The 23749-nt window shown below is 32.7% G+C and overlaps 1 protein-coding gene across 1 annotated transcript in view; it reads left to right on the top strand.

Annotated features, from left to right (window-relative positions):
• LOC104075472 (CUB and sushi domain-containing protein 3-like) overlaps positions 1-23749 on the top strand; it is a gene marked incomplete at both ends in the record, with an annotated part of 42282 nt that overhangs the window by 4005 nt on the left and 14528 nt on the right. Inside the window, 7 exons of the mRNA XM_009575995.1 lie at positions 619-732; positions 6485-6673; positions 7075-7221; positions 9270-9458; positions 15697-15882; positions 17227-17421; positions 19185-19358. Coding sequence (XP_009574290.1) covers positions 619-732; positions 6485-6673; positions 7075-7221; positions 9270-9458; positions 15697-15882; positions 17227-17421; positions 19185-19358 — 1194 coding nt within the window. The remainder of the gene's footprint in view (positions 1-618; positions 733-6484; positions 6674-7074; positions 7222-9269; positions 9459-15696; positions 15883-17226; positions 17422-19184; positions 19359-23749) is intronic.

The raw sequence follows: 23749 nt of genomic DNA, 5'->3' as shown, positions 1-23749 counted from the left end.
ATGTGATTAGTTATATTGGTAACAAAGAGAAAAGACTTTTTTTTCTTTTCTTCCCTTTTCTCTTCTGTAATCTGGACCAAAAAGAACTGCTGGGATGTACAAATTTTTACTTTTATTGGTACATAAAGCTATATGAATTTTTAATTTCTTAATTAAAAAAATGACAGTTTCTTGTTCTCACCATGTCACATTTAGGTTTCATCAACTAAATCCAGTTCCTATTTGTTTTTTTTTTCCTCAAGATTGTATGGTTTACTGACTTGATCTTATCTCTTTATTTAGTTCCATAATGGTTATCCAATAAATTATATTGTTTAAAGCTTTGTGGACACATGGTTCACACAACATCAGTCAAACCCAGACAAATTAGCAAACTATCCAATTAATAATGTGGTGGAAAACAGTGTAGATGCAGCATAGGGTGCAACACAATGCTCATTTACCACATTTCTTAGACTAATCAAAGTTGTTTATGCCAGAGGTCATTTAGCCCATTATATATGGTGGCAAGAAACTTCATTAATCAATAATGTTTTCAAAGCTAAAAGTCCCAGTTAATTGCTGTTTAATGTTTCTTTTCTTTGTTTGTGTTTTGTCTTGTTTTGTTTTTCCAAACAGGAGACATAATAAGATACCAGTGTCAACCAGGCTTTACGTTGATTGGTAATGAGATTCTGACATGCCGACTAGGTGAAAGGCTTCAGATGGATGGAGCACCACCTACTTGTCAAGGTTTTTTCTCCTTTTTCTTTTCCTCCTACCAGACCAGCTGAATGGTGATTCCTTAAATACCTTCCACTATCTTTTTACATAAGATGGTACACTGAAAATATTTCAGACTTTTTGATGCTATTCCCAATGTAATCACTGTTTGTTATGGTGAATATGTGTCAAGTATTAATGCAAAATAATTGGTAATGTTTAATGAAGTTGATGAGTTTAAAGGACTGCTTTACTTTGTGAAAATAATTTCACAATTTTTTTTTTGAGGGAGTCTAAATTTCATAAATAACGAGATTATTTCATTTTATCTAGAAGATAATAGTATGAACATTTACATGGGAATTAAAAAAAAATGCTAAATAAACATAGCATGGATTTGGGTGAACAAGATCACGACATAATTTTTCAGTGCAATTTTACGTGCTTCCATTTTTATTCAGTGTATTCTAAAGAATAGGTTTTCTGTATGTGCGTATGTATGCCTGTGTGTGTTTGTGTTTTCCTCCTTTTATTGAAAACTGTGAATAGAGAGATATAACACTACCTCATTGTTAAGGTCAAAACAAGATTACAATCCTGCCAACCACTAACATCACAGTTTAAACCAGTCTTTATTAAGCTGACATTTGTTGTGCTATACTAGAATAGAATTTTTCCATCATTTTTGAAGAAAATGCGAGAGTTTTCTTTCATACCGAACTGATTAGGGAGCTAATGGAGATAAACCTTGCACATGATTTATTTCAAAAATATAATCTGTTTAAAGTTTCAGTGATGGGCACATGTTTATGTTTTCTTCCTTTTATTTCCAGAAAGATAAATAAGGACATACAGTTATAAACATGTATGATAAGACATTTTGAGGGAAAAAACCAAAACCAAAAACCCACAGCCTCATAAAAGTATAATTTACGTAAACAAAAGCCATTTTGAATCCTGCTAGTTGTTGTGATATTCCTTCATGATCCTGAGCTTAATATTCTAACATCTACGGCAAGATTAAAATACTTTCCCAAATCAGTCATAATAAATGCAGTTGATTTACATTGGTATTAAATGAAAAATACTGCTGTCTGCGTTTTCTACCAATCAGATTTTTTTTTTCCCCCCAGCAATTTTAATTAATTAGCATATCTATAAAACACTCATGATGAAAGATTTATTTGGAAATAGTAAATTAATTGTGAATAAATCTACTACTTTTACAAGTAAAGCTTTAATATTTGACTGATTCTTAGTAATTTCTGAAGTTTCAAACTGGTGCACAATTTAGTTGTTATGAATTTAAACATCAGTATAGTATTTTTAGAACTTAATTATGACTAGAATATTCAACTCAGTTTTTAGCTGAGAGTTGAAAGATTACTGACTTATAAATATACCCTTTTCCTGCACTCCTGAAAAACTGGAAGGGTCAACTACTACTGCTGAATAAATTATTTTCCCCTGGTTTTATGCACAAAACCGTGCAAAAGACAACATCATTCATAGCAGTAAGTCTGGTTCTTAAAAATGCAAAGTGAACTTGAATTGTGAGTTTTAGAAGAGCTTTAACACTGATAATTTCTGAAAATCCATGTGTTTGTTTAATTACAATTGTGTCTAGGAATACCCTCCAACACCCCAATGTAAATTAAAATCCTAATTTAGCAGGCTCCTAGCATTTAATGAGTGGAAAATCATAGTAAGCTCCAGGCACTGCTTTAAATGTTAAAATGATGTAATAATATATAGGACAAACAGAGACATATGTGCTGATCCTGAGGCACACTCAGCACGTGTTGCTGAAGGCATATTTATATTCATTGCAAGATCCAAGACAAAAATTCAGGAATGATGACTTTGGTTACCATAGTTAATCTTTTCTCTGTCACATATAAATGCTAAATATTGGATCAAATAGTAAATATTAAATCAGTGCTCTTATCATTTTAGTCTATAGCTGAATGAAATTAACATAATCTTCAGAGTTAGTAGACTCAAAATTAAAAAAAAAAAAAAAAAAAAAAGAAAGAATCAAAGGAATTAGTTAAAACATGTTTAAAATGACCATTCAAACTGGCCACCTAGAATAAACAGCAACATAATTTTCTCTTGTATTTATTTATATAATGTGTAAGTTTGAAGATAGCAATATGTGAGCTAAATTTCAATATTGAAACCAGATCAATAGAGAGGTTTGTAGAATCTAGAGGCAACAAAATTATATGCCTAAAATATATGTCTTTTGTGATTTTGGTATACTGCACTGGTTTATGCATAAGCTACCATACTACAATTGTGCAGGCTGTAACACATTACATAAGAGTCACTCTCAAGGAATAAACTCAGGTCTTCTGTTGGTTCATATTTGTATTAGTTTACTAATTCTTTTCACCAGGCAAAGCACATGTTTATTGTTAGACTTCATAGTGTTAACTTCTGTTGTCTTAACCTAGTGCATACATTTTTAGTTTTGAATCTAGTGTACTGCAGTAAAGATATAGTAGTCAATAATGAGGTATCTGTAAGGAGAAAATATTGAGGCAAAATCTATTTAAGATTTTATTTAGTGATTTTAATTGTTACAGGTTGTTTACACCACATTTAGTACTATTTAAAACTATTTTGCCTTTTTTTTCTATTTTTCTCTGATGTGTATCAGTTGGATGAGCATTTCTTAAAATTCTTGAAGATTTCCTTCTTTAGATCAGAAAATAATCACTAACTTCCGCAAGCTTATGCCAATGCCTACCATCTTCTTTTGTTAAAATAGAGTATCTCCTATATGCACCATGTTACTTTGCCCTTAATTTTCCTTGAAATTAGCTTCTACTTTCAGGATAAAATGAAAGCTTCAGAGCAAGAAGATCCAAACTGTATTTTGCATTAGAGAACCCTGAGAAAATTCTTGAATGATGACTCTCAGCTATATCTCAGCTACATTAGCTCAGATTCATAAAAAAACTTAGCTACCAGATTCCCAAGGTATCCATTGTACAGAAATAAGGGGAATCCATTGTACAGAAATAAGTTTTCAATCTCTTTATAAAATTCGTGAGGGATGTTTACCTGGAGAACCTGAAATTGAGGATGGTTTGCAAAGCAGAATCATATGGAGATGGCAAAACTAGCTGTAAATAAACTAGTGCAGCCAGATGACTCTGATGCTCTTCCTGCCTTCCTGCCACACTTCTCTGTGTGTGTTTATATATATGTATGTACGTATAAAGCTTGAGAGGATCAGTTCTTTCATTTGCTTGAGATAAAGTCTCTATCACAACTAGCCCAGCACTGTAGTTTGACAGCCATATTCTAGCCACATGAGTTTTTTCATGTGGAGTGGAGATGTTATATTCAATCTCTTGATTAGTTGAGACAAACACGACATGAGAAACAACTCTTTAAATTTAGCAATTAGATGCTAATTTTGAAAGTGAGAGATGAATATTTTAAAATATATGGACAGACTCCTTTCTCTTTTTCAAGGTCTCGTTGGATGGGGCTTTGAGCAACCTAATCTAATGAAAGATGTCCTTGCCAGTGGCAGGGGATTGGACTAGATGATCTTCAAAAGTTCCTTCCAACCCAAACCGATCTATGATTCTTACGAGTTTTATTTATGAAGATAATTATTCTTTTTCTCTCTCTTTCTCTGCTTTTCTGTGTTGTTTATCTCTCTTCATAGTCCAATGACTTTTCCCGTATAAAAATCTGATTTTTGTATTTAATAAGCCAATATTATTTTCAGTGTTCTTGAGAAATCTAAGATCATATTATTTTCTTGTGTAACTTGTAATGGCTCAGTACTAACTCACTTTCGTTTAAGTGTTAGTTGTGAATATAAAAACCAGATTTTAAGGCTCCTGTTTAGCAGTGTTCAGTTCTGAATAAACTGTCAGCACTTGTTCATGTATCATGAAGCAAAACCCTTTCTTGAAAAAAGTTCCAATAACATGGTAATATCAAATATTTTTATTCAATGAGATTGTTATTCTGTGTAGCTAGTGAATCCAGATAAACTCAAAATCAAGCCTCTTCATCATATTTTTAAACAGCATTTTGCTCAATTTCAGCAGCTGCTTTAAATAGTGGTGATAACTTATTTATAGAGTAGCATTTATCCTGCTAGCATCCCTCCTGAAACTACGACAATTCAGAATAGGCAGAGCTGCTATGTATTTTCCAGCACAGCTGTAGGTGGAAGATTAATAACTTCAGAATATGATGTGGAATATAAGAAAAAATAATTCTTTAAAGTGAAGGTATGGTAGGCAATACCTGCTGAAGAAGTCAGCAGGGATGGAGCAGGTGTCTTCTTTTATCCCTCCAGGGAATACTCTCATGTGGGGTCTAGCCTCTCCCAGCAATGTTTTAGAGAAAAGGGCAAAGCATGTTCCTTTTCTTATTTCCTGGACTTAAATTTGGGAAGAAGGCTGTCAGCAATTAAGTACTTCATATTTTTATAATTTCTTCTTCAGCTAACTTACATCTACTCATCAGGGAAATAGTCTGTCTCTGTGTTAGAAAGAGGAAAGTATCTTATTGTCTGAACTCAAGAGTTCACTAGAAATGTGAATGTATAACCAAAAATCTCTCATACACAGATTTAATAAAAAGGAAGTGGTTTGTAGATATAGATTCAATATGCACATAACATATATAACACAGTTACACATCTGTTACGCTTACCAAAGAACTGAAGGATGATGAGGAATATGGAGTTAAAAAAAAGAAAAAATAAATCTATCTATGTATGTGTCAGGGTGATATTTGGATTTTGACTTTTAAGTTGGGCAGAAATTGCCTATTTTTTTGTCATATGATGAACAGTTCTACCTTTTTTTAAAAGGAGGAGCAATTAGAGCAATTAGATGAATTGCCCAAAGTCAGCCTGAGATTCTCTAGCTCATTCAGGATTATAACACCAATGTCTGGACTGCTAATCATAGGCTTTGATTTTAAGAACTCTTCTTTGCTGCTTCTTTTGGTAAGAGATAGGAAAGAAATGGGACTGTATTAGGTGTGGTGAAGCAAAAATAGAATTTCAAGTGTTTTTGATTGCAGGTAAAGGCAATAACCTAGCATTTTCTGAGGTTTCTATGAATCTAAAAACTAGGTAGCTGGATTAGCACAAGTCATCTTCTTGTCTAATTAGTCCTACTGAGTCCTACTGAGCAACAAAATGTCAGCCTGAAGTGTGTCTTTTATTTTCTAGACCAAAGGCACCATGTCTGAATAGTGCTTACATTGTGTGTAGGTACATCAACATTCTCGGAGCTTGATTGAGGATCTCAAAATTTAGGTGCTACTTTATACAGATTGTGGGAGGGATTGATTACTCTTTTTTTTTTAGAATCTGACAACCAAAAATCACAGTGTCTTCAACTTTGCTTTCAGTCTAAGACTTTACCTGGAATTATTGCTGGACAGTAATAAGTAATTTGCGGTGTGGGGGAAAGTCTGTGGTTCACTTTCTGAACAATGCAACAATTTAGTACTTAAGCACAGCCTACAAGAATATCTTATCTTCTAGAGAGTGAAAGAAGAAAAATGTCCTAAATTGATACCTTCTAAGGGTTGCAGAGCTTATTTTCAAGATAAACATTACTTTAGATTTTTTTCTACTAACTGACTTTGTTTCTAAAATGTTGTCAGTCTTTCTGTATTTATGGAAATAAAATGAGTAATACAGATTTTTTAAACTCAGAAAAATCTTGCCAATCACATGAAACAGAAATAGCAGGCTTTAGATTTTTTTACCAATCTTTCTGTTTCACAGTCCTCTGTCCAGCCAATGAAATGCGTCTGGATTCAACAGGAGTAATACTGAGTCCTGGATATCCTGACAGTTACCCAAATCTCCAGATGTGTGCGTGGACCATTACTGTGGAAAAGGGTTATAATATCAGCATGTTCTTCGAATTCTTCCAGACAGAAAAGGAATTTGATATACTTGAGGTGTTTGATGGTAACTATAGGATGCGCAACTTTGGATGATACTTTTTCTCTATATACGTATTTTTACGTTGCATCTGTGTAATTATATTGTTTATGCATACCATAATTTGTCAGTATAAAAAAATAATAAATAAGCAATTATTTGGATTTGTTGTGTTAAAAAGACCTGTTGGATTACTGTGTTTCAAAACTGTACTGCATTAATTAAGTTTAAAAATAATTTTGTTTCTGAACAAATATGTACTGTCTAGTGTATAACATGTAATGTCAACTTCCATTTTTAATTCAGATTAATTTAGCATTTGGTTGGAGGATGTTTTCTATGTATGTTAATTGTATGCATATAATTTATTGTATGTTATTTTAAACTTTGTAACTCCTTTTTTTTTTTTTTATCTTCCTTGTATCAAGGACCAAATAGCCATAGCCCGTTGCTCATTTCTCTCAGTGGGGACTATTCGTCTTCTCTAAATATAACCAGCAATAGCCATGAAGTATTTCTCCGATGGTCAGCAGATCATGGCACCAATAAAAAAGGTTTCAGGATAAGATATATAGGTATGTAAATCAGACTTTCTTTAATGTGTATAAAATTTCGATATGGAACATATTTATTTATGTGAAAAGGGTAACGTAAGCTGTATTTTGTAACATTAATTGCCCAGACTGAAAGGAAATCCCATCTGTTTTATATATAAACCTGATGATACTGATCTTGTGAGGAAAAAAAACCCTGCACACCCTAAGTAGGATATATGAAACACATGTGCTCTGTAGAGATTTAAGCAAATGTTTCACAGAACTTTAAAATGGCATAAGCCAATAATAAAGATGAAAGAAGTGTCATCTTTCCCTTTAGGAGAGGACAATTTTCTCAGAGGCAAAATGTTTGTTGCATAGCTAGATAAAATTTACTGTTGGCTAGACACAAAATATTATATGGTACCTCTTTTCATTGACTGTAGTACCTGTTGGATCTGGTAAAAGAGAAAGGAGAGAAAGTTCTTAAAACTCTCCCTACTGCAGCGAGAGAACTATTGAGAGTAGACAGGAAATATTTACTAGTGATCTGTATCACTCAGAATATACCAGTATATTTTCTTATACACTAAAGCAATAGAGGTGTGTCTATCTCTGGTTCTTCCAAGAGCATAAGGCAGGAGCAATTTAGTGTAAGGAAGGAAATATTTTCATAGTATGTGTGAAAGATATGGCACTACTTCTCATTCTGCTGCTTGCTTTAATAAAGAGTAAACAAACGCCACATGACTCCACCCTGATCAGAGGAAGCCTTTGCCTGAGAAAACCATTGACCTGAAATAAGTCACGGGACACGGAAAGGCTTAAAGAGCAAGTGAAGCGGCACTTTTCTATTTGCCTGAGAAAATAGATACCAATAGTTACCAATATTTCTTCAAAGCATGGAAGCACTTGGGAACAAACTTCCAACTTAATTTTCTTTCCTACAAAATGGGAAAATGGTCATCTTGGCTAACCAGTCTTGGCTTGTCCTTGAACCAAAACAAACAGAGACCAAGTTAAATTCTTAAAAAAACAACATTTGTCTTAAACTGACTACCAGGTTGTAAGTCCCTCTGGTCCCTCCTTTGGCAAGGTAGCCAAAACCAAGTGACTTTGTATTCATGGACTTAATGAACAAAGGAGTTAGAAGAAATATAAGCATAATGACAGTATAATAAGTAAGCAATCCTTAATGTCAGAGAGACTTAAAGTACATAAATCCTTTCAGATTATAACAACTGTATCTCTTAAAGATTTTTTTGGTCTCATAAAGATTTCTGATTTTTTTTTTTTTTTCATAATATCTAAATAAGACTTCTGTAGGACTTTTTGTGTTCTAAATAAATCACAGAAAAAAAGCAGATTCATTTTATCATGGATTTATGGTGACACTGGTAAATATGATTAAAATCTATTTTAGATTTGCTAGTTCACTTCAGTTCATTGTATCACAGAACTTGAAAGAAAGAACTTATTTAGATCCAGAAAGAAAAGATTATTTGAAAAGAATTATATGCAGTATGCCCTTGATGTTTCCTTCTTAAAAAAAAAAAAGTTAAGTACTGAAATTTATACAATTACAGTAAACTGCATCTACTACCAGAGAGGTAGCAGATGCCCCATCCCTGGAAACATTCAAGGTTAGGTTGGACGGGGCTCTGAGCAACCTGATCTAGTTGAAGATATCCCTGCCCATGGCAGGAGGGTTGGACTGGATGACCCTTAAAGGTCCCTTCCAATCCAAACTATTCTATGATTCTATGATTCTATGAAATTTCATCATGAACTAAAATTCTGTAGCTTCTTGGTTTAAAAAAGAAGATGGTGGAAAAAAAAAAGTGAGCTATCACTATACTTTGTTTGAGGCTACTAAAACCTGAAGCCCTTATAAAGCCCTATTCTTTCATCTTTATACTTCGTGAAATTGCTTGATGCATGCATGATCAGGATAGAAAATACAACAACTTTTAGTGACATTTTCTCAGCTTCTTATCAGATGTTTACTGAATTCAACATGAATTTGTGAAGAATTGTCATCTGGATTCTAAATGCATCTTTTATTTATTCAATATTTATGTTTAAAGCTCTCTACTGTAGTACTCCAGAGTCCCCTCCACATGGTTTCATTGTCAGTCAGACAGGTGGACAGCTCAACAGTATGGTTCGCTGGGCCTGTGATCGAGGTTTTCGGCTCGTTGGGAAAAGTACTGCTGTATGCAGGAAGTCTCCATATGGTTATTACTCATGGGATGTTCCAGTCCCAGCTTGTCAAGGTAAATGCTTTCATTATAAAATCATACACCGTAAGAAACTTTTTTTTTTCCTTTTCTAATGTAAGCCATCAGTTTTCTGACTTAAAATGAATAGCAGGTAATCATTTAATGGTCATGCCTCTGTTCCAAAATTATTCCACTCAGTAAAACTTACAAAATCAAAAGTATTTTTAAGAAACAGTATTTCAACAGAATTTGCTAAGACTGGCAGATACTAAAAATAATTTACATCACTGTGAGGGAAAAAAACCCACAAATTTAAAATATGAAATTATTCAAAAAGTTCATTTAAAACTGAATATTTAGTAAAGTCTTTGAACTGTATATTTCTAAAGCAAAACTACCTAACCTTTGTCAAAGGTGAAACAATCTCAGTTTCAAAGCTTTTTGATACATTTCTATTAATATATAAAAAGTTTGCCTGTATTTTTAAAAACTGAAAGTCCTCAAAAAAAAAAGCGCAGGCAGTGCATTTGCTACATACCGTTCTTTAGCTTTTTCTCCTCATCAGTTACCTAAGGACTGCCTTCATGACAGTTATTTGTAGAACTTGATCAGGCTGTTAATTAGATGTATCAAAAAATGTGGAATGAAAAAAAAAAAACCACCAAACAACTTACCAAATTCAAATAGCAGATGATTATTCTCAACATACTGAGTAGAGTTCAGTAATGGAAATAGTTGCAATACTCAGATAATATTTTAGGAGCAAGTGGATTTAAGTGCTTAGTAATCTCATGGTGTCTGATCCAGTACAAAGACTGTTGGTACCAACTGTTAGCGTATTGAAAATTATTTAACGTATGTATTAATTGAATAACAGTTAATTATAATTATGCATTTAATGAGGGCTAGCTTTGATACATGATATGAACTTTTTTCAATTCTTCCAGCAAGTCCTTGTGTGTGGAAAGTGGTTTGTGGCCATGATATGTAGCTGCAACTCACAACAGGAAACTCTTCAGGTTCAACCTAAAGACACATTGTATCTGCAAAAACTCTCAGGAATAAGCTGCTTCCATACATCAGTCATACATCTAAGCTTCACATTGTTTTGCTGAGGTGAAAATTATCGTCCATAACTGGATAACACAGAAGATTTACGACATGATCTCTTGTATCAAAAGGTTGAGAACACAGTAAATATCCCTCATGTTCTTTCACAGAGGATATTTACAAGATATAAGGGCTTTGCCATTCCCCCTACTAGTGAGCAGTACAGCTTCACCACAAAGTAGTTCTAACTCTTTTAAGTATGGGCTAGTAGTTTTTAGAACTTCATGATATAGAGGATAGCATTGTTTTAACAACTATTATAACTGTCAGTCAGAATTTACCAACTATTTTGCCGGGTGATATCAGATGAAAACGTCACAGTCTTACCTTTTACTTCACATACTCTATCATTTATAGCATAACTAGCAAAGCCATTTTAATTAGTTCTTTCACACATCTGAATGTAGGATTGCCACATATGACCATTTAATACAGAAAAAAAAAAGTATTAGGCTTTTTTAAAATTTTTTTTTTTTACATATCTGTGCAAGGGAAAAAAAAAAGATATTTGCAATTTCTTTAAAAACAATGCATCTCATTTTAATCTATTTGTTTTCTCTCTCCTAAATGAAGATTACCAGTCAAATCACAATAGTAGTTACTGGCATCCTCCTATAGGAAATGAGAAATCTAAAGCCTCAAAATTTATGAATTCTTTGATGATATCTCTAGAATCGGCACAGCTAGTGGTTTGTGGTGGTTTGGGTTTTTTTTTTTAGCAATACTAAGTCCATTTCTTGGCAAATGTTTTTTACTGCCTGCAGAATATTTCATGACTGTATTTAAGCTAATACTTTCTCTTTACATTTTTCATTTTGTATCTGTACCATTATTATCACTTTTGAATCCTCTCCTGTAACCAATGAATGCCAGTAGCCTTTTCCACTACACCTTTTTTTTCCAAGTTCATGAGTAATGTTAAAGCAATTTTTAATGTTCTTATACCTATATGAACAGAAACCTTGATCTCTGAACCTCTAAATAGATACCAGCCATTCTTGAAATCACTTGTACTACAGGACTGACAGAATCTGAAAAATCCAGATACACACTTTAACCTTGGATGAAAACTTTTAAACTTTATTTATAGAACTAAACATATCTCAGTAGAAGAGACTCAATGCAGTAGTAAGGAATCAAAAAGAAATGCCTCAAGCCAGACTTCAGCAATTACCTGAAACCTCCTTCAAAGTTAATACAAAAGCACCCTTCCTCTGTCATGAAAAGAAGTAAAAGGAAACTGCTTCAGAAACTAATATTGTAATAGTATAATGGTAATAATAATACAAATTAATTACAAACTTTTACTATTTTAACTTTTAGATATTAACTATTCTGTTTATATAGACATGCATTAAATGAATCATAATGTGAAAGTGTTGTCATCCATGTATCTCAGTTTTAATGATATTAAGCCTCTGATCACAAGTCAATAAAAGATTCTCATGGTTAACTAAATTATGAGGTCTGATTATGATAAACTTTTGAAAGAATGAATAGATTTACAACGATCTGTCTGAATACAAGAATTAACATAAATTCATATAAATGGTTGAATATTTTCAACTGATTGTAGATCTCAGAAGATTCAAAGTGTTTTAAAACATGTTTTTCTCCTAGTTTCTTTTACATTTTAATTTTTTATCCCAGCATTATACGATTCTTGGTTTTAACTATGAAATATTTCTTTTGCAAATAAACATTGTCTCACACAGGCCTCATCAGAAATCAGTATTAATATTTTTATAATATCCTATATGGATAACAGGCAACTGCTTTTAGTGGACTTCTAGGTAGAAATGTTAAGTAAGTAAAGTTTAAAACATAACACCATATCCAGAAGAATTCTCTAGCTCAGTAATCTAAGTTGTCTGTAACAGCAGACATAAGTGTTGCATAACTGGTGATTGTTATGCAAATTATACTAAAGCATTTAGAAAAGAAAAAAAAAAAAAAAGAAAAAAAAAAAAAACAGAATACCAGGAATACCTGATTAGGTAGGATGCCTGATGAGTTATGATTTTCTTGAAAATTAAGCTAAAGTGCATTTGTAGTGGTCTGGAACAAATATCTGATGTGTAAAGCATAATACCTCCTACCTTTACATTTTTTTAGACATGGCTTTAGCTTTGAGATAGTCACATTCACATACATTAGAACAATTAATATAGCTATGTATAAGATAAGAAGTCTCATATTTATTCAAAATAGACTTCTATTTATTTCCAAATGCATGGATGTATTGGGACAGGTGTGAAAACTCAATAACTTATTAAATGCTAAAGAAATAGTTGGCATCCTTTAAAGTGATTTGTAAGGCAATCTACAGGAAATTTAGTTTTCATAAAATTTCCTCATTCTTCACAAGTTGAATGTCCAAGTAATTAAGTTCAGAGGAGTATGTCACTGAATAGTTTCAGTAGACTTGCCTATATTTGAAATACTCCTGGTAAATGTTATCAGCTCTAAAATGATGTCTGCATTGATACTAATTTTTTTTTCTCATATCCCTGAGATGTTAAAGGTAGCTACATCTGCTAAGTGTTGTTCTTAAGTAAGGCTGAGCAAATCCAGGGATTGGAGGTCCTTTATAGGGTAAATAGTCTGATTTCTGTTTGGGAAATTGTCATCACAGTAACTTTTAATAGTACCTTAACATTTAATGAAGGGTATTTAAGAACTTCACCCTGGTCTACTAATAATTTCTGAAATTTCAGATAAGTCTTTAGAATGTGCTGGTGGTCTTTGAGAACTAATAAAGTTAGGATCTTCCAAGGGCTGTATGTGTATATCTTTGGAATTGGAACTGTGTTCTGAAGTTTGTGAACAAAGAATAGATTTTAATGTTTCAGTTACGATTACAATTATGGTTTGATTTGCAATACTGTCCAAGCTGACATATAATGACCAAACATTTCTTTGATAGACCCATTTTTTGGGCACTTTGGATGCTCCATATTTGTCATTTTTACCTGTCAGGTTGTCAGGTGTGGCAATAACTTGTCTTGATCTTTTCACATTTTTTCCCTTAACTAAAGGCTAAATTTCTGTGCAAGTTTCCACATATGTAAAATTCAGCTCATAATTGTTGTAAACTAAAAATGTCATTGAGTGATTCCTTGGGAGCTCTGTTGTTCATATAAAAGGCTGTTATCAAGCATTTGGTGTGCTGGGATGAAACTTGTTTCTTAAAAATTTAAGGTTAAGGGAAGGATATATTTTTCTTGTGCCACAAGACTGATTCTGTTAACATCGATAATATGACTCAAAATTTATCAAGTCACTAATGGAGATTTTTGAATACTGAGGGATAATTAATCTCAATGGTAGACATAAAACATCTCAGGTTGTATCTACAAAACATCTGATATATATTTTGCTGAATGCTAAAAGAGACAGAATTTGCAGTATGTGAACAAGTAGTGTTGTTGCATTCGTTGGTGCTCAGGATCATAAGCAACAGCTGTTAACATGTTACAAGTCTTTTGGGGGTGGATATTAGTTTTTACACCCTGCTGAATGTTGGCCCGGATGTAACTGGAAGTGGACTTGGTTCTGGCAACTCCGTTATTGTCTGAAACTTCTTTTTATCATTAATGTGGTTCTGAAGGAAGAGGTTAGCTTGGCCAGTTATGCAGTAAACAGTGTTATTTGATTATACCTTGGTTATACCAGATTTGTTTATCCTTCTCTTTGCACAGATAGGTCTGCCTAATGTTTGCTGCTGCAATCCAAACTATTAAGGAATTTGAGATATAATAAACACCAACTTGGTCACATGTTTTCATTTTAGCGTCATGGAGGCTCAGTGTTTTTCTTCTGTGATATCAGGTGAAATAGTAGAGATTTGTCAGATGTTTAGTAAGAAGTGGAAGATGGACCTTATGGTTTAGTTGGCTTATCACTTTTTATCCCTCTGGGATCATGTCTCATACCCTCTGGAAAACGGAATTCAATGACTCTGTAGGGGCCTTCACTGTCTCTTAATCATTGTTTTCTTATTTTCTTCTAAACATGTGTTTGTCTCTAGTTGCCAGTAGATATTGTGATAGCCGTAAGATATATGTTTTTATGGTTGCCCAAATGAGGTGATGAGCAAATTAATAATAGATTTCTGTGATTTTTTCAGTACGGTGGGTCCCTTTTTTTTTAAATTTACATGTCATGCAGTTTCTTTTTATGTCAATTCAAGCATATTTTAAGACTGATCCTATCACCTCTGTTCTGCAAGTTGGATAGCATTAGTGCTTTACCTGTGTCTCAGCTGTGATTATTAGCTTTGGTACAGTGCTACACTGTTGTTATATTGCTTATGAAGCAGATATGTCTTACGTCAGATCAGCTCACATAGGGGCAAAAATAGATTATTCTTTTTTATCAAGTATTTATACATAGTCTGAGAGGCTTTAACTTTTCATATCTCTGTGTAGGCAGGATAGGTGGTCTCTTAGGGTTCAGGATTCCACTTCAAAGTAACGTACGTTAGAGTTAAGTGCCTAAGCCCTTTTCTTTTTGGATCTGACCTGCATTAGATGTATGGTGTTAAAATGTGGAAAAGGGTTATTTTTGATTTTATTCCCAAAACAGACAGAGCATTCTTTAGAGCCAGATCTTCTCTTGGTACTTTCTTTCTGCTGAATAATTTATTTTAAAAAACAAACAAACAAAAAAAACCCCGTGGCTTACACTTTCATTTGCCAATTTTTAATATTTTCAAAAGTGTATTTTATTTCTGCTTTGCAGGAGGAAAAATAGAATGTTGAAAGTTAATTGTAGTGCTTTGCTGGAGTTCACACAGTACATCTGATGGAAGAAACCTGAAGTACAAACTAGATTCCTAATATCTCAGACTGGTGCTTTACTCACTCAACCATGCTGATCATATTTTTTCCAGATATTCTCTATTGCCTCTTCTTTGATTATCTTCTGCATTTTGAATGGATAGCTGCGGAGTTATGAACTATTGTTCTTATTTTTAACCTTCTCCATCAAAAGACAAAAACTTCTTGAGATTTAATTCCTTAAAATTTTAAGGGAATTTATTTGTAAGCTTAAAACACACATTAATGGGTCATTTTTATGAATTTAAAACTGTTGATGTTACAATGCATAAATGCTTTGAGATGAGCGAAAGCTTATAGTGAAGAAGATATAAAATAATTATATCTTTCTCTTTACTCAGCAATATCTTGTGGAATTCCTAAAGCTCCATTAAATGGTGGGATATTAACTACAGATTACTTAGTTGGCACTCATGTTACTTATTTTTGCAATGATGGATATAGACTATCAGCCAAGGAACTTACTACTGCAGTCTGCCAGCCGGATGGTACCTGGAGCAATCACAATAAAACACCTCGCTGTGTAGGTAAGTAACATGTAAAAACTCTCTAGAGAGTAAGAACCTGGCTGTACATTTTGTTTATTTATCCAAGGAGCAAACCTTCACATTAAACTTTCAGCTTCAGGTTACCTTAATCTCTGAATAACTGCTGGTATTAAATTATTGAGAAATACATATTTGAAATATATATATCTGAGATCTATATTGAAACATTCTGTGACAGCAGAAGAAATACACTAGAGATTATAGAATACATTCAAACTGATAATTAAGTTGCAGCTAAATCAAAGTTAATGGTTGCGGAGGTTTATGCAAAAGCCATCTCTTCAGTGAGAGCTGCACAGTTCATATACTGTTAACAAAACCTATTTACTCTCCAGAATTGCAAAGTCTCTGGTACTCTGGGATACTTGTTTGAAACTACTGCTTATTATTTATATTCAGCCCATCATTATAATCCTACACCATCTAGATTTGGGAGAACATCACTGAAGAGAAAATGCATGTTCAGTCCCAAAGAGAAGTGGATACCATCAAAGTTATAAATGGGGTATGAAAACACGGGTGATCCTAAGACTGATACAGAAATGTCAGAGTGTCTGATGCGCATTAAGATTTGGATTATCTCACCCAATGAATTTTGGAAAGGAAAGAAAACATACCCTAGAATAATTTTCAAGGATTTTCCCTTTTTCCTTTTTTTTTTCTTTTTCTTCTTGTAAATTGCATTCCCTCATGCCTTTTACTCTATCTAAAGAACCAATCTGAATGGAGAGAAAGAAAGTAGTATCCAGCAAAGATTTTCCTCTGTGCCTTTTGCCCTTTGATGGAAAAAATTGTTCTGCTTGTCAGCCTTTTTCTGTTAGATTAGGGTTGTAGAATGTAGAATTAAGACATGAGATAAAACTGTGTAGCTGCTGAAAAAAACATCTTTAATTTGGATATTATTTTAGCTGTCATAAATGCAGCCCCTCCAAATGAGTCTTTAAGATCTCACAGAATTTACCTGGGTAGAAAAATAATTCCTATATTGAAATATAGCTAACATTTCAGAAAGATTCTGATGTAAAGTGTCACAGGAGTTCCATGGCTATCAATCTACAGTGAATTCGACCGTGGTATAGATTCTATCTACACAAATTGCATAGCTCTGCATACACAGTTACTGCTCTGTCTGGGCTATTGATCATTATTAATTAAATGAGACAACTCGTACCTGCTAACCACAGGCAATTTCAAATACAACCTTACTCTTCAAACATTATGTCACTGTGTTTAAAATATATTTCTGAATTAATAATGGTACAGATTTTTCTTATTTGCCTGTACTAAGCCACAAATAACTATGTGTTTTTGTTATTCTGGAAGTTGTTACATGTCCAAGCATCAATTCTTTTACACTGGAACATGGAAGATGGAGAATAGTGAATGGTTCACATTATGAGTATAAAACAAAAGTAGTTTTCAGCTGTGATCCAGGGTATTATGGTTTGGGACCAGCATCTATCGAGTGTCTTGCTAATGGTACCTGGAGTTGGAGAAATGAGCGGCCTTACTGCCAAAGTGAGTACATGTTGTATCTGCATCTGCTGTACAGTCTTTAGATAAAAATATGTTATTTAGCTAAATTAGAAATTAACTAATTAAATACTGGAATCCGTTAATTAGAAAAATGTTTCTTGGATGTAATTCCCGGGCATCCTAAAGGCTATTATTTACAAATACAATCCATTAGGTTTAGTGACAAGGAAATATCTGTAAGCACACTTCTGGATTTTAAAGGTCCCTAAGTATATAAAGGTACAAATAAGTAATAGAGAACATTTTCCTATGTATTTTTCTAGGTCAGGAATGCTGTATAGTCTAGAAAAATGCAAAAACTTTGTATCCTGTCTGCACACTTGATAAATAAAATAATCTCTCCTTTCAGCTGGCTACCATATAGCATGCAAGTCCACATCATTCCTACCATTAGCTGGTATCCTGATAACCTGCAATAGCTACTTTTCAAAAAAATAAGTAATGAATATTCAGATACTTTAAACAGGCTAAATGTGTGGCTACAGTTATGATCCCTTCTGCCACCAATATGAAAAGCAGGTTTCTTTATGTATTTAAATTCAGACATCTGTTTTTCAAAATTGTGGGGGGTTGGGAATATTTTGAAGCCCCAAAATTCTTCCTTTTTGTGAAACACCACATGACATACACTCTGATAGAATGGGATATTGGCTGTGGTTTTGGTGCATATATCTAAACTGTGTCTGTCTGTATGTATGTGTATAAATCCACAGTTATCTAAAAAACAGAAAAAAAACCCTGTAGGTAAGCCAGATAACTCTGGTTTAGAATATATATAGAATTTATCGAGAATATATTTGAAACAAATAAAAAAAAAAGGGCTGAAAAATGCAATTCTGAAGACGGATCAATTATATTGGAAATTAACCTTAATTTTGAGTTCTTTATAACCTACTGGGAATTTCATTTATAATTTAGAGGATTTTTAAAAGTTAATTGTAATGTTTTACCTCTGGTAGTGTTAAAAATATTGTGTATAAGTCTGTATCTATATATCTCTCTCTGTTTATAGATATTTTACATAATACATATGTATTTGTAACCTTTTTTCTTTAAAAGACAAACATTTTTCACTATGTTTTGGGAAGTTTTGTTTGCAGTATTACCACTTACATTTTTTTTTGGCATAAAGTGCACTAGCTGCTTTCACCCTTTGATAATCCACCATCTTGTTTAATAATAGTAAAGTTATTTTTACTAATTCTTAAAAGAAAATTACTAAAGAAAAATTATGATTTTGAATGAAAAGATGCTTTGAATTGTAAATAAATAGCAAGGAATTCCACACACATTGTTCACTCATTATAACAACATATTGTGTGAATGCTACGGCAAGCATTTCATTATGAACTAGAAGATGAAAATTACATCTTTCCAAAGAAACATAAAGATAATTTTGAAAATGGTAACAATCGTGATATTCCAAAATTAAAAAAAAGTCATTGATAAAACCAAGGTAATTAAATAGCAATTAATAATGTTCTGAACAGTGACGTTATTTAACTTTACGGAGACAATTTTGATTGGTGTCCTCCCCGTCTTTCTTAAGTATTATTTCTGGGGAAGTAATAGTCTTTGTATGCAGAGTTTTTCATCTACTTTTTATACACAGCAAAATATTTCAAGCTGTGAAATATATTTATCTGGTTAACTGGTTGATAAGCATTACTGGTTGATAAGTATTATTGTATGTGTGTTTGTGATACTCAGCTGCATTTCTGTTTTGTTTTGGTTTTGCCATGAAGTTATTTCTTGTGGAGAACTTCCTACACCTCCAAATGGGAATAAGATTGGAACTCAAATCACATATGGATCTACAGCTATATTTACTTGTGACTCAGGATACATGCTAGTTGGCTCTGCTGTAAGGGAATGTCTGTCTTCCGGACTCTGGAGCGGAATTGAGACCAGATGTTTAGGTATGGATACTACTGTCATGGCTTACCTATCTTTTTTCTCTCTAGCAGACAAAAGTAAGCAAAGCAAATCAGCTTGTCTCCTTCTGTTAGCACAGACACTGAAGAGAGTTCTGCATTTTAAAAATGTGTGTGGCTGAGTTGTTTTTCTTATCAAGTTATAACTATGCTTACCTTTCCACAGATTGAATCCCTTTTTCAATATCTTCCCAACATGCAAAACCTGTGTCAATGGATGGCTGCATATGTCTCTAAAGTAGACCTATACATAAACAGCAAGACTAATTGATTCCAGATGTGTCAGCTTTAATACATACCCTCAGTAAAATATCTGCATAGTACACTTGAACTTAGTGGTTATGTTCTAGAATTAATCTGTACACTTGCAAAAGATACAGAAAGAAGAAGAAGAAAAAAAAAAAGATATTTGTAGAACCTTTGACAGGAGCACTGCAACCTTATTTCTAGGAGAAAATCACTATCCAGACACTATTTATAGAATTTGACACCCTTTAGTTGTACATGTTTAGACATCTTCACTTATTTAAAATACTCAGACACCAGTCCCTGAATCATTTATGAATAAAATGAACATGTGATCTCAGTGAAACAATTTCAGGGCTTCTTTTTAATTCATTATTATCATGTGTACCTTGATCTAGGTTATTGTGTTAACTGTAGAGACATTGATTTTAACTCTATATGCAGTTAACAACTTAGTTTCAGATGAAATCAAAGCTATGATAGTGTTCTGATTTTAGAATGCAATATGAAAGTCGTATTGTACCTTGTCATCTGTGGGGGCATAAAAATATAAAAGAATATCCATAAACTGAGACTTTCGGAAGAATCTGAACTAGTATATACATTAAATATGGGGGTTTGTTGCAGTATCTTTTTGTGCAGATTGCCATTTACCTTTTTAGACTACTCTCCATCCTAAATAATTTTCCTTCTGTAATACAGCATTGTTTGGTGCAAATCTTCACTTAAGCTTAATTTGAATGACTCATGAATGAGCAAAAGTGTCGCTTATCAAGCTACAAGTCTGAAGCTGGAACGTTTCCTGACATATAGCTGAGGGGAACAGACACGCTTTGTTTATGTTTCGCTTCTACAATGAAAACCATTTAGCAGAGGGGGAAGAAAAGAAAAGATCTTCATGTTTGATTTTTCATTTTTGATGTGTGTAATCAAAATGTTCTGACTTTTTTTTTTTTCTTCATTTTTACTAGTTTGTCTGCAAAGGTCACAGCTATTGAAGTTTGGAGAAATGTAAAAATTTTCATCAGATAAATATTAATTTAAGCCAAATTGTCTCCTATTTGTGAATAGCACCTTGGAAAAATAATTGCATTTAAGAATTTTGCCAAAATAACTTCATGCCAAGTGAAGACCAACACAGAACGAATTAAATTTCTCCTACATTTGCCTATAGAAATAAAAACGTAATATAAACTTAATAATAGTAATTGGTTACACAATCTTTACTTGAAACTTAAAAGTTGCCTGTGAAGTAATCAATTTTCAGATGAAACAAAACTTTTTTTACTTCCCAGAAGAGACTCATTATTATTAAGTTCATGTACTATAATGTCCAGTAATAATAAATAGTGAAGAAAATGTGTTAAAACAACTATATGACCAGAGGGAAAAACAGTAATCTAAAAGATACCTTTTGTATCAGACCAATAGTACTACACTAAATCTTCAAATGTATATCTTCAAAGCTTTAATGATGGCAAATTGCTGAAGAGAACATGAATAGAAGTTTTACATACAGAAATAAAATGTACTATGTGCCATATATAGCATCAAAAAAAGCACGTATAGCTTGTTTAAAAAAAAAAAAAAAAGAAAAGATAGTGACAGAGCAAATTTTTAAATGGGAGAGAGTAATGGCTACTATAATTGCTCTTGCAGCAGCACTACCTGCTATGCTACATCACTGTGCAGGAATGAGCTTTCTGGAAAGCCTCAGGCTAACTCAGTTCAATTCTTGTTTCTTCAACAAGTAATTTGAGACTTAAGATAGAGGGATGGGTTCAGCTAATGACAAATCAGAAGTCAGAAATTTGTTTAAGAAGGTAGAGAAAGAAAATGTTGTTGGAAAGTGGAGGAAATGGAGGAAAGAAATGGTAGAATGTGGGAGAAAGGAAATAAAATACAGCAGGAAGATCTATAGAGCAGGTATTGTAATGATCCAAAAAATATGTTTTTGTGCAACTTATGAATAAATTCTAGTGTTTGTTTTCAACCACTGAAAAATAGTAAGAAAAAAATTTAAATTTCACTTTCTACTTCTAAAGTTTTCTGCTCACAGCCGTAAACGTTTTTTATCATTTATCTTAGAGCCTTCCTAATTTTACTTGCTGAAAAATGTAGCTATGCTTGGGCTCAAGTGGCTACCAGTGTATTTCTATTTTAAGCATTGAAGATGCCCTTAAGAGTACACTTAGATGACACTAATAAAATCCTACAAGATAAAACAATATCCTTTTCCAAGTATCTTGTTTAAAAATACAAGTTATTTTTTTTAAAAGTGCTACTCAAATAATTTCATTTAATCATTGTGTTTGACAACTTAATTTTCATTCCAGTTAAGTGCAATTATTTTATAAAGGTGTGTTTAGTGTGTAAACAAACCAAAACAACAGAGAGCTCCTGAAGTAATTCTGTCATGGAAGTCTTAAAAACAAATAAATGTTTCACAAGACTTTATGGTGAAAAAATATGGAAAAAATCTTTTTAATCTTTTAAAACAAAGTAACAGTCAAAGACAAAAACCCATGACTGTTGTGTCTCCAAGGTTACAGACTGACTTTCACAATTTATTGTGCTTGATCTTTTTCTATACTGAAAACATTAAATCAGTTTCTGGGGGAAAGTCTGTGTAATAAATCCTGGAGAAACATTCAGAAACATAGAACAGATTTCTATTGAATATCCTATTCATAAAAAGAGACTGACAAATCTGTGTATTTTGTTATACACTTTCCTCAGGGAAAAATATTTAAATATTTGATGAAGAAATTAATTGTTCTGTTTCTTTTTATATGAAAACTTAGCATATTTACATTATTTTATTTATTTATGACATTATTTTTATTTGCTTTCATTTACTGACATGAGTAACAATGATCATTAAAACATATATTTTCAAAGCTCTAAAAAAGTTTTGAGGGTTTTTTATTTATTTATTTTAATGCCTGTAATCAGCTATTTATTAAACTGAGCATTTCCCAAAGTGGAAATATATAGGGTCTACTTGGTTAACTCCATAGTACTTTCAGAATTTTTAACTGATATGTGAATAAAATTTCCCAACATTTCCTAAGGTTTCTCTAACACTGAGATTTTCTTCCCTTTCTTCATTAGCACTATTTTCTGACTTTTTATTAACTCAGAGGAGAAGCACTATCAGAAGATCATTACTTTAACATCATGATGATTTGAGGATCAAGAGTACTTTTTTTCTTTTTTTTGGCTAATGTAGCTTGGCAGGAGGAAACACATAGACGTTTCCAGAAAGCAGCATGATTTTTAAAGTGACTGTGGATAGAATTTGATGTGGTGGAGATTAGTATGTGCTGAAATGAATTTTCTTGAGGTCGTTTGTTGGCTTTTAAAATGTTTCTTGTATTATTTTGATTACCATTTCAGAAAACCTAGTTAAAAAAAACCCCAACAAAGTAAAGCTAAGAAACAAAAATATAGCACGCTTTGAAAAGCCTTTCTGTGGGATCCAATTCTTCTTGTACTTAAAAGCAGCAGCTGTTTTCTTAGATTATTCCAAAACATTCTGATTTCTTTCTAGGACCTTGCTCATTGTTAATGTAATGTACAAAGTTTCATATTTCTCTTTGGAGGGTATCTAATTTTATTGAAATTCTCTCAGTTGTGTTAGTTGCATGACTGAAAGTAATTTTAGAAGATGTTTTGACATCACATCAATGAAAACCATGTGAAATCTGGGAAAAAAGATTATTTTGAACCAATTGTCAAACTCATTAGAGGAAAGATATCTTATGCAAACTTTTCTTTTTTGTTGATTGGTGAGCTTACTCCAGCTTTTCATATTTGTGAATCCATCTTCTTCAACTCAGCTGGACTAGACTTAAACCTCATTTCTTAATTCTTTCTTTCTCAATTCCTCCTGACATCTAAACACATTGATCTGTTGACATTCATCAACAGATACAAACAGATCTGTTGATATTCTCTCCCTTATTTACCAAAATTCATTGCTGTCATTTCCTACATATGTCCTAGGAAGAATCAGCAATTGCTGGAATGATTAAATTTTTTAAAGGTCTGTAATATCTCATATTTTGTTGTTAATCTTGATGTTATTAAATGATGTTATATTTAATTCACTCGGAGAACTAAACACA

The sequence above is a fragment of the Fulmarus glacialis genome, unplaced genomic scaffold (assembly GCF_000690835.1).
Source record: "Fulmarus glacialis isolate BGI_N327 unplaced genomic scaffold, ASM69083v1 scaffold2924, whole genome shotgun sequence".
In the NCBI taxonomy this organism is placed as follows: Eukaryota; Metazoa; Chordata; class Aves; order Procellariiformes; family Procellariidae; genus Fulmarus; species Fulmarus glacialis.
The sequence above is the reverse complement of the archived record's forward strand: the minus strand, read 5'-3'. Positions and strand labels throughout refer to the sequence as shown.